The 16,440-nt window shown below is 40.6% G+C and overlaps 1 protein-coding gene across 1 annotated transcript in view; it reads right to left on the reverse strand.

The window, feature by feature from the left end:
* Positions 1-306: 306 nt before the first annotated feature.
* The window catches only part of LOC111861946, a 30,684-nt gene continuing 14,550 nt past the window's right edge, over positions 307-16,440 (reverse strand). The window contains exon 2 of the mRNA XM_023846940.2: positions 307-1,684. Within this exon, the coding sequence (XP_023702708.1) occupies positions 411-1,684 (1,274 nt within the window). The 3' untranslated portion in view covers positions 307-410. The remainder of the gene's footprint in view (positions 1,685-16,440) is intronic.

Below are 16,440 nucleotides of genomic sequence, written 5' to 3' on the forward strand. Positions count from 1 at the left end.
ACAATGAAATTAATATTTCATTGTTTCAAACTAGAATAAAATCAATATTTCATTGTTTCAAACTAGACCGCAAAAAATTAATCTATTAAATGTTGAAAAATTCCATAAAATTGTTATTAAAATGAAGTTAATTAAGTGTAATAGGGTAGCTGTCATGACTACAAAGTGCAAAAAGTAAAGACTGTCTAGTTTGAAACAATGAAATATTAATTTCATTGTTTCAAACTAGACCGCAAAAAATTAATCTATTAAATGTTGAAAAATTCCATAAAATTGTTATTAAAATTGAATTAAAAAAGAATTCTGAATTAAACGCAAGTTTAAAAATTAAAATAATAAAATTTAGAGATGCAAGTGAATTACGCTATGCGATGAACTTTTGTCGACAACTGACTTTGCGGGTACTTCCATTATAGCTGACAGAATCTTGGTGGAGTTGACGAGGTCGATATATTCTCAGCCCGAGCCTCACCACAGTTATATAAATCGGAGAGGTTCCACGGTATATTTGTGCATGACTGTACATCTGCGTTATTCTGAACGACATTTTGGACTAGTTCATCCAGTGGATTATCTAAATCGAGAAGAGAAAGTTGATCTGTAATTCCGGAAAATATAGTAGGATCCTCCGTGGATACAGAGTGCTGGTTATATTCATCTCTCAAAGCTGCCTGACACAACTGCTCCATGACTTGTATCTCCGGAAACTGGGAATCCTCTTGCTCTTTCAATGGTTCAGCCGAACCAGATGTAAAGGCTGACACATGACGGTGAATCTGCTGTTGCAACTCACATGAAGAACTTGCTTGAATATTCATGTTTACATCCAGACCAAATTTATTTGTCTCATAGCAGACGTTAGCCGTTAAATCCGAAGAAGATAAATTATATTGTGCTTGTGCTGTACAGGGATATGCTTCATCCTTGTTCCAGCATGCATTTGAAAGAGCTGTTGCGCCTACGAGAGATTCATCTGTTACGTACTTTGGATTACCAAATGCACCAGTCGAAGCAGGGAATTCTCCTAGCAGAGCAGATACGATGTGAGGGAATTCACATACAGAATTGGAAGCGTAAGGCTGGAGGAACTGTTGATTGTTATATTGTTTGTGGCTGTTGTGATTGGATGACGGCTGCATTGTTGTGAAACCTTGATTGATATTGTAAGAACAAGGATTACCGCCAAATATACCAGACGAAGACGGTGCAGGAATATTGCAATGATACTGCAATTTCGTAGGATTCTTTAGCGATGGATCGTAATTATTTGGGCTTGATAAGCTGCTCTGTTCCGGGGTGCTAAATATATTGCTGTGCTGCTGATATAAGATCCCAGACTGCGGTTGGACTACAACACATGGAGGCGAAACAGCTGAGGTGCGGTTATTTCGGCGTGAAGTTGGAGTACTCTTCGGTTTTGAGTTTCCTCTATTTCCTCTGCCAATTTCAGTCTTCTTCTTCTTCATCCTTCTGTTCTGAAACCATATCTTAATCTGGCGCTCCGACAAATTTAGGATCGACGCTAAACTGATGCGACTAGGACGGCAGATGTAATTGTTATGTCGGAATTCCTGTTCCATCTCAAACAGCTGTGAACTAGTGTAGGCAGTTCGAGCACGTTTCCTGCCTTTGGATACTTTGGATGACTTGGTGGTTGACGTAGGCTGATTGGCACCTGCGATATCTGTTGACAGAAAAAAGCACCAACTTATTGTAAAAAAAAAAGGGCAAGTTTTTCTTTATTTAATAATGACTTGTAGTGTGAAAATTCCGAGTAATATCAGCAATAATATGCCTTAATTTGGCCTACGCTTACAAGGTTCATGTTAATTTAGTTATACTACTGAAAAACTATTTAATAACCATAAGGTTCTGCATTAGGGAATATGGGTTGAGGGCTTCTGATGTGGATGCAATTGAGAGAAGACATATTCCAGTAAAAGTCGTAGATATATTAGCGTTGTTTATACTTAGAGCTGTGTTAATACCATCTATCTACCTACCTATATATCTATCTATCTATCAATTCCGGTTGCTACCACTTGGAGCATAAGGTATTAGTGAAACGCTTTGTTTCATTTCAGTTTCTTAATCTTATTCGGTAGGACAACTTGGACGCGGAATCGGCCAGACGCAAGACCTCTACGTACACAAACACAGAACAAATGCAAGCATCCATGCCTTGATTCAGATTCGAACCCACGATCACAGCTTTCGAGCAGGAGAAGATATTTCATGCCTTAGACCGCGTGGCTACTATGATCGGCTGTATTACTCGTAATATAGGGTTAGTAAATCAGTTCTTTAGTTAATAGTCAGGCAATAAATTTTCCAGTCAGAAAATACCAATATCTTGACGCTTTGTTAAAATAATTCAGTTGCGTAACTTGGGGTGACACTGCTCCTTGGGGGTTAACATTGCTCCAAACTGGATTAAAGTTGAAAGAGAAAGTATAGTGTTTCGAAGGTTCTGAAGCTTCGAAGTAAATTTTTGTACATTTGTTTGTAACAGTGAAAGTGACGTGTGATTTCGGAAGTCTTTGAAACCTTCGTTATTGTTATCTTATGACTTCGACGTGGTACTCTAATCAGTGTTGATTTTAATTCCTAGTGTTTAGCACTTTACGAACATAAGTGCATACTAAGTTTGTCAATAAATTTAAAAAAAGTGATGAGTAAATTTATTTCTCTTTTCAACTTTATTGTTAATAATTTAAACTTCTTTCGTTAGGATAAGTTTCCTCCTCAAAATGGGAAGATATGCACAAAAAAACTATTTATTCCGATGATTAAAGCTTGTAGTCAAGTGTGTTGTGTTCCTCTATAAGGCAACGCTTACCCCGAAAGTTACGTAATATCTGAAATCTTGTGAGTGGCCAGAGAAGCCTGACATTCTTACGGAGAGCGAAGTGCATTAAACTTTCCAAAATCGTATGAAAGCCACGATTCTATTCCATCCCGAAGCTGTCAATATACGTGTATTTGCTTAGTTCGGACTATAAGTTAGTGGGATGTAGTGTTCTTTATAATACAGTGTGTTCCTTTCAAACCTCCGACATTATAATCAATTACTGCGAACAAACTCTTACAATTTATGGATTATAATTAACGCTAGAAGAAAGAAAAACTCAAAAGAATTTTATTTCATGACTTTGAAGTTGATCTCTTGCTCACTACGCAGTGCCACGGTCGCATGAAACAAAATGGCGACTCCACAGCAGCGTGCACAAAGAGCAGTTTGGTATGCGGAAACAAAATCAATAAATTCATTGCAAAGAAATTACCGACGAGAGTATGGAGAAGAAAACAATTAAGGTATGGTTTGAGAAGTTTCAGGCTACTGAAAGTGTTCTAAAACAATCTGTGATATTTTTGAAGTGTTTCTGAAGAGAAAAGTGGAAGAAATTTAAGCGGGGTTTCGGAAAAGCCCGAGGAAATGAATTCGCCAAGCATCAAGACAATTCTACGTGCCGTCAACAACAATGTATCGAGTGCTGCATAAGCGACTTCGTTTACATCTGTAAAAAAATTGCAACTTGTTCAACAATTGAAGCCAGAAGACAAGCCGCGTCGACAGGAATTTGTTATCGAAATGCTGGATCGTATTGACAGGAGCCCTCAGTTACTTGGAAATATCTTATTTTCAGACGGGGCCACATTTCATCTGTCAGGGTTTGTCAATCGGCATAACGTACGGATCTGGCGAACGCAAAATCCGCAAGTGGCAACCACGTTCACCGAACCTCACGCCGTTCGATTTCATCCCCTGGGGTTACGTGATGGAACGTGTATTAGTGACTCCAGTGAATGACCTCCCAGATTTACGAGCCCGCATCCGTGAAACGGTTGCTACTGTACCAATGGACATATTGGAAAGAACGTGGCAAAAAATTGAATACAGATTGGATATTCTTCGTGCTACCAATGGTGAACATAAAGAGGTTTATTAGTATGTGAAATAAAAATTGAGTTCTTGTATTTCCTGTAGCTTCATTTGCCTACCATTCATATTTTCTGTTCTAAGATCTGATAAAATGTGGGAGGTTTGAATGGAACACGTTCTTGTTATAATACTCTAAATATGATACCACTTTAATGATAATGTTTCCAACGTAATACCGTAATCTTTAGCATTATGATGTTTTACATTTCTCATTTTGCTTCTTATGTTAACGGTTCATGAAATTTGAACAAATACTTCAATTCAGTGGTGAGTATTTTACTCTTAAAATAGGATATATCACACTAAGATGACTTTCCCCCTATGTTTGTATGGAACCTCTTCTGTGAAGCAAATTATCCTAAACCCCAGAGAAATATTGTTCCAGAATTTGCCAAAATATATATAACACACATGCCATGAAATCAAGCAAAATCAAATATGAGTGATTCCTTTAGCAATGACCTTATAATAGAAACGGATGTAAATAAGACCTACAAGTTTGTGACAATGGCGCAGTAGTACAAATAATATGTTCAAGAACATTATCCATTAATCTTTTTCATCTAGAAACATCGTCCTCATTATTTTTCAAAACAAAACCTTTCGGACACTATATTCTTTCTCCGTCTTCAGGAAAATCTACTTAGGCCCAATCGATAGAGCTAGTGCCTATCTCCGGAGACCCCTATCGATTGGGCCCAATTGAATATGATTTACCTGAAGATGGAGAGAGAATCCAGTCTCCGAAACGTTGTGTTTTGAAAGCAAACATGACAGTGTATCCAGCCGATGACAATGACTACGCGTCCTAGGGCAATGACAAATATATTCGCCTGCTCAAGCACTGAGATCGTGGGTTCGAACACGTCTCGAAGCATGGACGTCTGTCCGTGTTTCTTCTGCGTCTGTTTTGTCCTATGTAGGTAGCGGCCTTGCTTCAGGCTGATCCCTTATCCAAGGAGTCCTACTGACTACCTACAAGGTCAAAATGTCATAATTAATTCCGAATTAGAACATGCGAGAAAGCCTAATCCTTCATTGTAGAAGATGGATAACATTTTCAACACAAAAGACGTATGATGTTCCCTTTACATAGTTTTCATCATGCTTCTCTTGCTGTATTACGACGCCGATATTAAGTTTCATAGAAATCTGCCAATGTACAGTACATGGTACAGGAACTTCAAGATACACTCAGACAGGCAACGAGACATGTCCTCACGCGAGTTGCAAAGTGCATTGATGTTGAAAGTGGAATATTTGAAAAAGTATTCTATTAGTTAAACTGTACCAGCTTTGTTAGTTGAACAATAAATACCAGTACTAGAAACAGTACCATGTTATGTGGGTCCCTGTCACCACGCCATGGCGCGTCCTCAGGTTGCGGATGGAGGAGACACCCTCCAGGTTTGGAGGGAAGCTGAGAATACATTGAATAAGCAGTCGCTGACAGCCGACAAGGGCTGGGGGTCCAGCTTTGGGGTCGGGCGTGAGGCTAACAACTCCTCACTTTAAAATATAAACTTGTTACGAAAATTCTCAAGAAGGCTGCTGGGAAGACCAAGGCGTAGGTGGGTGGACAATATTAAAATAGATCTAAGCGAGATAGGATGGGATGGTATGGATTAGATCGATCTCGGTCAGGATAGGGACCAGTGGAGGGCTCTTGTGAACACGGTAATGAACTTTCGGGTTCCATAAAACACTGGGAAATTCTTGAGTGGCTGCAGATTTGGTTTCTCCTCAAGAAGCTCCATAAGTAAGTAAGTAAGTAATTAAGTAAGTAAGTATTAGAAACAGTAAATAATATCTCTTTCTCATCAACAATTTTGGAACTGTACAGCGAAATAGCTCTATCTCTGAAACCGTTCCGAATAGGACACATGTGCCTATACAATTTTTTGCTTAGAATGACCGATAAAATGACCTCCCAGAAGACTGACCATTTTATAAAAGACGAACCTAGAATAATCTGAAAGATTCTGCTTTTTTCTAGATACGGCACAGATTTTTTATCAATTTATGTTGTGTGAATAGTTATTATAGCTCATGAGCGGTGAAGGTTAGATCGGATCGGCCGTGACCTCTTTTAAGTGAAGTTTCGGATTTCATTTCGGATATTGAAACCATCAAAGTGGTCAGTTTTGTCGAATTTGAATCCTTTGACGGGAGACTTTTGATTGTTATGTTCTGTAGCATTTTTCACGACAAATGTCTCAAATGCTTTTTTCTTAAAGCCAGGGAAACAAGAATAACTGGAAAACTGAGTTCAGATCTGAAGACAGCAATAATGTTAATTTTAAAGATGCAGGGTGTGAAATGTGGGCTGAATTCTATTGGCTCAGGACAGGGTCAACTGGTGGGGTTCTTGTAAACATTATAATACAATCTTGGGGTCCATAGTGGACGCGGAAATCTTAATCAGCTGATTGGCTATAAAATTCTTAAGGAAGGCTCTACTGCATGGCATTAATGGTGTTCAAGCAAATCAGTATAGGGTAAGGAACGTAAATACATTTCACTAGCAAATGAATCAAGGTCAATGAGTAATATACACAGCCGAATCAAGAAGTGCTTAGGCCTGTATATTGTTCTAAATTTCAAATAGCTTGAGAAACTTAAATGCATACGAAAAGATGAACTAATAATAATATTAAAAATTACATGCACGCTGTGAACCTGTAAGCTAGCTCCGGTTGAGGTTGAGTAGCTGGGCTTTATAAAGACAGTAATGAACCTTCTGGATCAATTCCATAACGAAATGGCAAATGTCTGAAAAGTGAGAATGTAAAGGTAAAAAAAAAAGTTTATCCTTGTGATTATTTAATTAAGCACTACCCCATAAAGACGTATGGGGGATTGAATGCATAGATCCACATTTTCTTGCCCTCGGCACAAGTTGCAGGTGAGTGGTCAGTTTTAAGCTCCGGCCGCTTTAACCCCGAGAAAAGAACCACTCTGAAAGACTTGGAGAAAAGAAAATTCTTTATATTACCGGAACTGAAACTCCGACCCCTAGGTCATCCAAGCCCACAGCCAATCGATATATCGACTACACTATCCAGGCTCCCAAATGAGAAAGAGCCAACTGATAAATAAAGATCTTAATAAAGTACAGTCAAGATAATTTATTTTATTGTCTACACATATTTACGCCCATATGGGTCATCTTCAGAATTGTTTTAAAAATATAAAATATAATATTCTTTTCTAATATTATAAAATTATTTTACCCATAGTTTTACAAGATGAGGTGCAACTGTTGTTGTACGTTTACTTCCTGTTATTTTTCTTTTCTAATGTAGTTTTTACGCTTGTTACATATGCTTGTCTACAGTATTTACATTGTTTATGTTGTTTTTAGTCTGCAAGTTATGTGCTTTGCCTTATGGTTGTGTTACTGGTCCAGACTTACAACCACATATGGTTATACACTGATTTAAAACTTGTTCAAATCGAACAGGTTATCCAGAATTTTATTCAGCAAGGTTATGCCTCTCGCACGGATCAGTTCCACCTTGACGTATGGATTTTAATTCAGCCCCTCATAAGCCTCGTGTGGAGCACTCACCCACACGTCTACCCTTTTCCATATTGAATGGCAGTAAAGAGACAGACGGAACTGCTGGCAATCGATGGGGAAATATGAGAGTTCGGGTGACTATTCGAGCCTGTGAAGGAGGAAGAGGTTTATGAATAAAACAGAAGAGCCTAAACAGGCGAAGACAAGGAACAGTCGACCGGTCTGCATGATATTCTTGTGGGAGTGGAAGTTTGAAGAGAAGTAAAAGGGAATATTTTATACTTTGCCTCAGAAATGAGGGTTGAGTGGAAAGAAGAAGGGGGGGGGGAGAACGACAAAACGATGCGTATATATTTTTGAACAAAATGGAACGGAATATTTTTATTCCTCCTAGATAAAACAGCATACGTTGTTTGAAAGTAGGTTTCTTAGGGATGTATGTATGTCTCAGTAAAAAATACATATTTATGTTCACTTATATATTATTTATGGGAACTTCGTTGTTCACGACCATTTTAAAGGTTTTCTATCCTTGAATAATTTAGTTGAATTGACATCGACAGAACTGTCTTACTCTCTACCTCCTACCGCCTTTAGTCTGCATCGCCCGAGAAGGGAGGCACAGATTGTATATGCTTTGGAGCTGTTCGTTTCGTTGGAATCTTTTCAAATCAGTGAGAGACTGAATGTTTAGAATCTATTGTTGCCTTTAACTTTATGGAATCGAGAAATTATGGAGAGGCCAATTGCTGCCTACCTTGTTAAGAAATTGGTTTTCATCAAACCCGAAAATGCGTTATCGTTTTGGCAAGATCAAACCTGTGGACTATATCGTGTCAATTGTATACAGTGTCACAATGTATATTTTTTATATTTATACGTCTATATTCCCAGTTTGTTTTTTAACTTCATGTTTCATTTTTAAGTTTTCTATTTTCATTTCCTCCATGCGTGCCACATCTCAAGCCCATTTCATCCCCTCCTGTTTCATCATATTAGCAATGTTGGTGGAAAGCAAAAATGTTAAGGCTTCACGTTATACAAAGTGGCTCAGAAGTCACTATCCATTTTAATGTATTGGTTGGCTGGTGTATTGATGCGTACAGAAAACAGGTTTCAACAGCTGCTTCCCGCCAAAATCACTACCCATCACAATAGATGAGCTGAAATCAGCAATAGAGTTCGTCTTCTCAAACACTGATAACGACCCAGAGTTTTCCAAAACAGTTTGCTCCTGTCTTCCTCTACGTTTCCAACACTGTTTCAGTTCAAAGGGTAGTCAATAATTTCAATATTAGAATACTGTGACATCTAAACATATTTCTAGGCAAACCCGAAATACGCGCATCAAGCAATAGTGTTTTGCAAGGAATGTTTTCTATGTGGTCCGCGACATACCCATTGTTAGGCAACGCTTCGCTAAACACATTCCCGTGAGAACGAATACTTCTGTTGCTATGCACTGCGCAGTAAATACAACAATTAAGGGAGATATGTTTTCTACGGGTCCGGCTCAGGACTATATAGGTAGTCCAGTCGTAAATCAGAAGTTATTCGTAGAACGAGACGAGAATGGGACAAGTCCTTGGCAGCCAAGGAAGAAGGTTTCGACTGACGATTGATTGTGAGTTATTCTAATTGATTTTGATGAGAGATTGTAAAAGAAGTTGTCAATAAATCCAATCATACATTCCAGAACTCATTATTAGTCACGGAGCCATAAACTAGTGACAGTATGTTATCTTCTTTATAACTGCACTCTGTATAATTTAATTTATTCTTTGTTAACGTTCTCTCTTAGTTTCAAATGTTTCCTCTGCGTCCTCTTCTTAAATACTCTCAAAATCTGTATGCCCCCCACCTTAGGCCGAGGTTATTGACATCCATACACGCCTAAAGCTAAGGAATATTTTCTTTTCAGAGAGAGTAGTGACGAATGAAATATTCTGAAGCAAGCATCAGCTCTAATTCCATCCTTCTTATTTTAATATCAGCTGGATTTGCTCGAGCTTCTAATGCTTTATTGTCAGTGTTTATACTGTTATTGCCTGTTTCAAACGACACCGCAGACATTTCAGAACATTTGTCCAAACTAACTACACAACATTGTACAAGCGAAATTGGTCAACAACAGACCCCTTATCCGAATGCACATACTCAGATAAAAGTGCCGGCAGCTCTTCTAGTACGCGGTATGAACTGAGTACTGGACGTCTGTGACTCGTCCAGTCATTTGGGAACGATGTATGTAAAGGTAAGGTAAATCTGTCCCTGTGCTTATCTAATTAAGCACTACACAATGAAGGCGTATGGGGGAGTGGATATATAGATCCACATTTTCTTGACCTCGGCACTAGCTGGAGGTGCGTGGTCAATTTCACGCCACAGCCAGTTTACCCCTGGGAAAAGAGCCCCCAGTACCAATTGGATAGAGGTTAGGTTAACCCCAGAGCCAGTCTCGACTACGTGGAGAAGAAAAAATTTGACCCTACCGGGACTCAAACTCCAACTCCTCTGTGGTCCAGTCCTTAGCCAGTCGCTATACCGACTAAGCTGGTAGGTGTAAACATTTAAGACTTGCCCCTTCTTACAGTTCAGTAATCACGTCCTTAGTTATATTGGCTGAGAAGAAGTAAAAGGCAAAATTTACCCTTATTTATAATTAATTAGTTCAGCACCACGTCATGAAGACGTAAGGGGAAGTAGAGGTATAGCTTCACCACTCTTGACCTCGACAGTAGATGGAGGTAAATGCTCAGCTTAACGTTCCGGCCTTTTTACTTACGAGAAAATCCATTGAATAAGACGCTGGGGTCCTCTAGACGCTGTGGAAGAAGAGAAAATTTCTTGCTCCGGTCAGGAATCGAACCCTGGCCATCCATCTAGTGGCCTGTCACTATACGGATTGAGCTATTCCGGCTCACGCTGTAGTGACTGATACACATTTTAATAATTAAAGATCGGTAACATGGTATTTTTGTATCCTTCTCCAAGTATAATTAGAATGATAAAGTCAAGGAGGATGAGATGGGCAGCGCATGGAGCACGATTGGGGAGGAAGAGGAATGCATGTAGGATATTGGTGGGAAAGCCAGATGGAAAGAGACCACTGAGAAAACCAAGGAGGAGAATAGGCGTTATTAAAATATATCTTAGAGAGATAGGTTGAGATGGTGTGGATTTGATTGGTCTGGCTTAGGATAGAGACAGGTGGAGGGCTCTTGTGAAGACGGTAATGAACTTTCGGGTTCCATAAATTGCTGGGAGATTCTTGAGTAACTGCACAATCGTAGGGTTCTCAAGAAGGGCTCAGGTCCATGAGTGAGTGAACATGACAATTTTTATCACAAGCGGAACAGAGTGATGAAGTTTCAAGCTTCATTTTAAATATGAATATTATTTTCGTAAATATTTAGGTAAGACTATAGTTTCGTCCACCAGAGGCGGTGCACGTTAACTCTGGGAGCGATAACAATTTATAAACTACGAGTTATCTGAAAAGTGCGTTCTTCTGTGTTGTAATGCCGTGTAGTGTAAAAAGCCATGTGTTTCTATGGAACATATCGCCTCCATCATCAGGGTGGAAGAATAAGCTTTACAAGAAACCAGCAGAAGCTGACGACATGCTGAACAATCAAAAGATAAACAACAAATTAGGTTGTGTCCCTTATGCCTGTGTTTTAATTCATTCCTATACAAAAGAGTTGAACATTGCGGCTTCCATTTTTGGGCTCAACTCGGCGTGTCACTTTCTTCTGCTTGTTTCTTGCTCGGCTTGCTCTTCGACTCTGAAGACGGAGGCGACGGGTTTCCCCACAATTTGGGCCCTCTTCGCAATACAGGGCGTTACAACCCGGAATATTTTACTCCTCATGTATCGTGACGTGAGAACTTCAAATCCAACGAAGGTTTGCCTGTAGGCCTTAAGGTTCTCACAGCCGTAGTTATTAAGAATTATAAGTTCTGAAACATAACGCCCTCAATATGGAGGCGATATGTTCCTCCTATGAAATGTAGGTTTCTTTAAAGGAATCCACGGCGTTATGTCCCATATATATATATATATATNTTTGGACATTTTCCATCGTCTGTCTAAATTTAAAACCGTCCTGTTTTTTTTTCAAAACACAACGTTTCGGAGACTAGATTCTGTCTCCGTCTTAAGGTAAAACCTACTCAGTTGGGCTTCATCAATAGAGCTAATCCCTATCTCCGGACCAGTCTCCGGAAAGTTGTGTTTTGAAAAATAAACAGGACGGTATTTAGATGAAGACAAGATGATGGATAATGTCCAAAAGCATAATATATGTAATACTTGTATCTGAAAACTGTGTTGTTCAGGGTGTGATACTGTTCTCGCTATTGCAAGAACATGGTGGCTTGTCGTCTCTTCCATAAATCTGTCAAGCCATCTTCAGAAACTTCAAAGAGGAAAGGAAGGAAGTTAATCCTCTTAACTTGTGAAATTCCCTGTTGTGTTTACTGTCTTAAAATGTCCACCGGAAGGGGTATAAATCTTCTCCCTTCTCAACCCCTTTCCTTTGCCATTCCCTTGTCAGGCATATGGAAGAAAGAGAACCTATGTTTTCAGGTCAGGGGAATGTTATGCAGAAAAAATTTTCTCACGGTGCTTTTGCTTCCGGGTATTACTGCCTTGACTGCGTTGCGGTTACTGACCTTGTCGCAGCAGTGGCCGTACTGTCTTGCACGTGCAAACAGAGAAAGGAATTCCCCGAATTCTAGCATGTTTAGGATTCCAAAATTGCATAGTGTTCCTACCGTATGCAGCTATTGGGGTGGTATAGCGTACTTGGCATCTAGCACGAGTGAGGAGACAGAACATTTTAAACAAAATCACTACTTCAGAGAATTGATGGAAGGATGGTATTAAAATTGACCTTAAGAAAAGTGTATTTGGAGCTTTGGACTGAATTTAACTGACTGAAGGTAAGTCTAGTCGAGGAGTCTTGTGAACGCGGTATTATAGTTCCATCATTGGCTGTACGAAGCTGCTTAAGCAGAACCCGGTACCAAGAAGGTGATTCAGGTGAAAATTCATGTAAAATACTGGTCACCTCATGTTATCCGGAACTGAATTTAAAACGCCAAGCTGGGTTGATCATGAAGCGCTACCCAGTATGGGAGCCACGGACACTTTTAGACGAAAGATCTCTCCTTGTTGTCTTAATGGATTACTAGGCTGCAATGCGATTTATTTTAAAATCGGTTTTTATAGATTTCAGTCGTGCAATTGGTCGGAAATATGTTTTATCCTAATTAAGCCTATACGCCTATTTAGAAATACGATGTTCTCAGGGCCACGTAAGTCTGCAGAGATTTCCAGGTGTTTTCAATTTGGTTTTAAACTTTCATTCATTTGCTTTATGACAGTGGATTTCATTAAATTTGACAGTAACAAAAAAAAGGTAAGTAAAAGGTAAGTAAAGCTACCCCTGTTAACAGGCCGTGAAGACCCATGGGGTTGTGAGACGTTGAGACTCCCACATTATCTAGACAATCGGTTCAAATGTGGCGGTAAGGTTGTCAGCCTTACGCGCCGGCCGCGCTTTACTCCCCAGGAAAATTATTTAATTAATTCCTGGTACTCATTTCTGTCACAGGATGAGTAAGACCCAGGACCATAGTGCGGCTGGAAGGAATAGGTCAAGGGGAAAAAATCCAATAACCTCATCGGGACTTGAACCCGCGAACTTCCGGCTTGTAGCATAGCCCCTCAACCAAATACGCTACCGCGTGCCCCAAACAATAAAGGGTAGGGTAAAGAATGTTCTCTTCTCCAAGTCATCCAGACCGACTCTTGTATTCACGCAACATCCTACCGGGGGTTCTTTCCCCGGGAGTAAAGCAACCGGGGCGTGAAGCTGATCACTCACCTCTAGCTAGTGCCGAGATCAAGAAAATTTGGATCTATACATCCACTCCCCACACGCCTTCATGGCGTAGTGCTTAATTAAGCACAGGGACAACTTTACATTTTTAACAGTAAAACGTAGGTTAAAATTGTCCCTATGCTTAAGTAAGCACTTTGCCATAAAGGCGTACTGAGGAGTGGAGGTATAGTTCCATTTTTCTCGACCTCGATACTAGATGGAGATGAGTGGTCAGTTTCACGCCCCTGCCGCTTTATCCCTGTGGAAATTCAGGTACACATTAGATAGGAGGATGCCTCGGTCCCATAGCCCATGCTGAGAATCGAGCCCGGGCCTTCAAGCCTTTAGCCTGTCGAAACGATAACAGTATACCCACATAAATGAAAATGATATCACCAACGGATATCGGGTCCGCCTGATGTTGCAGTCTGGTGGTTCATTGTCTTGTGAACTTTTCCAGGCCTTTATTTAAATATCGGCCTGAAGCCAGGCTATCTCGACCGAGATTTCGTGCTGTTCCTTAGTCACTCCTGGCAAATTTTGTGTTAGTTCCTTATAAGTATGTAACGATCGCTTCCTTCCAGATCCTTACTATTTATACACTGTTCACCTAACTGTTCGATTTTATTTATAGAAGTGAAAATATTACATAAACCAAGAATGATTAAAAATATGAACTTTTTTTTTATTGCTAGTGGGGTGGGACTAAGTCCCTGGTACTGCGGCCACTTCTGGCCCATTATACCAGCCCCAGATGATAGGTGAGGGTGATTGTGGAGCAATTGATGGTATTAAAATTGGCAGGAGAAACCGAAGTACTCGGAGAAAATCTGTCCAGCGCCACTTTGCCCACCACAAATCCCATGTGACCTGACCCGAGATAGAACCCGGGCCGCCGCTGTGGGAAGCCAGCGACTAACCTCTTGAGCTATGGTGCGGCCAAAAATATGAACTAAGTAGCCCATGTTTTGCAATAGTTGGCCTCATCTTACTGAAGCTGAGAACATAATTGATGAAAGTATAGAAATGACTGTTTCACTCCACACTTCTTCTGCAGCAGTATCGCTTTCTGAGCGCTAATTTGACCCACAGAGGAACCGAGCAAAATATTATCACGGATCGCCACCAATTTCGTCTGCCCTCCGCTCTTCCTCTCCTACAGCTGTATTACTCGTTCAGTAGAACACAGAACGTCTGGTGCAATATCCACGTAGATTTCACGGCAAGTTTCGTCTTGTATGTGTCCTAATATACTGAATGAAGTCGTTAAAAATATAAAGTTGTTCCTGTGCTTAATTAAGCACCATGCCATGAAGACATATGGCAGAGTGGAGGTATAGCTCCACATTTTTGACCTCGCCACTAGATGGAGGTGGGGTATGTGGTACCGTAGTTGGTTGAGGCACTATGCTATAAACCGGAAGGTCACGGGATCTAGTCCCGAAGAGATGAATATTTCCAATTGACCTAATTCTTCCAGCCGCACTGTGGCCGCGGGGTCGACTCAGCCTCTAACAGAAATGAGTACCAGGAATATTCTTTTTGGGGGGGGCAAAGAGCGGCCGGCCCGCAAGGCTGAAAACCTTACCGCCATCTACAAGTCGATTGTCTAGAAAATGTGAGAGCATCAACCTCACACAACCCTATGAGCCTTCACCGCCCCTTACAGGGATAATTCTACCTTTTTTTTTTAAAGTTTACTAGATGGAAATGAGTAGCCAGACTCAAGACCCGGCAACTACTAGCCCGGTAGATCCTTCGGTACGTATTCGATAGGAGAGTCGGACCCCAAAGACGGCCTGAACCCTGTGGAGTGGAGAAAAATCTTGCATTTCCCTCACTATGAACGGAACTCCGGCCGTCCAACACATAGCCCGTCGCTATACCGACTGAGATATGCCGGAGCAGGCAACAGTCAGCAGACCGTCAATTATGATGCCGAACTTTAATTCTATGAGCCATGCGTGACCAATACTATTTTTCCAATCAATCTTTACCACCCTGTGGCACATACAATTGTTACATCCCCGATCTGGTCGACCCAGTTAAAGGGGAGTGATCAGCTTCAAGTTCCGGGGAAATAGGCAGTTTGTGTTCGAGGATGATGGGCCCAAGAGCCGATATGGACGGTCTGGCAAAGAGAAATATTCGTATTCGAGCCGGTAATTGAATTCCAGTCGTTCAGTCCGTATACAATTATTTTACTGAATTTTATACGCCTTTAAATTTTAAATTTGAAAATATACAGATATTTTTAAAATTAGGTTATATTTAAAAAAAGGCGATTCGGAATACACGCCTATCCTCCCCCCTTCCGAGAGGGTGTCACTCAACCATCATATGAGGGAAAGGAACCCCCCCCTTGTCAATATGTCAACATGCAATGACATTCCACCAATACGAAAGGTTTCCCTTCTTGTAGCACAGCCTACTCCCTATGCATAGATCTGCAATCGGTTTAACTTCCACATTCCTCGTGCTCGTGCTCGTGCTCGCCAGGCTTGTGCTCATCGGGAGACTCGTCTGGCTTTTACTTGTGGTCGTAAATCTTCGTCCACACTACTTCAGTTGCGCGCCAGGCTTCGGCGAGTGACAAGCCGTATATTTACTCGTAGTGTGTATAGGCTGTAGTAGTATTTTAATTTATTGGCTATAGTTTTTAAATTAAAAAATTAAAATTTACTTGTCTCGTGACTTGTCATATCGTCCACATTACTCGCGAGCATAGCGAGTCACACAAGCACGAGAAATGTGGACGCGCCTTTATGTTTATTAGTGATAACTGAAATTCATGTCGATCACAGTGGCCGCGCGGTCTAAGACAATGACTGTCTCCGCCCACTCCAAACACTGCGATCGTGGGTCCGAATCGCACTTAAGGCATGGATGTCTGTGTCGTTTATTCTATGTTTGTGTTTCTCGGTGTGCAAGTAGCGGCCTTGTGAAGGGCTGATCCCCCGTCCAAAGAGTCCTACCGAATTTGTAAACGACAAGTACCTGAAACAGCGCCCAAGGCCCAACAAAGGGATGTAGAGCCATAGACAGACAGACAGACAGATAGATAGATAGATAGATAGATAGAT

This window comes from Cryptotermes secundus, unplaced genomic scaffold (assembly GCF_002891405.2).
Source record: "Cryptotermes secundus unplaced genomic scaffold, Csec_1.0 scaffold180, whole genome shotgun sequence".
Taxonomy (NCBI): domain Eukaryota; kingdom Metazoa; phylum Arthropoda; class Insecta; order Blattodea; family Kalotermitidae; genus Cryptotermes; species Cryptotermes secundus.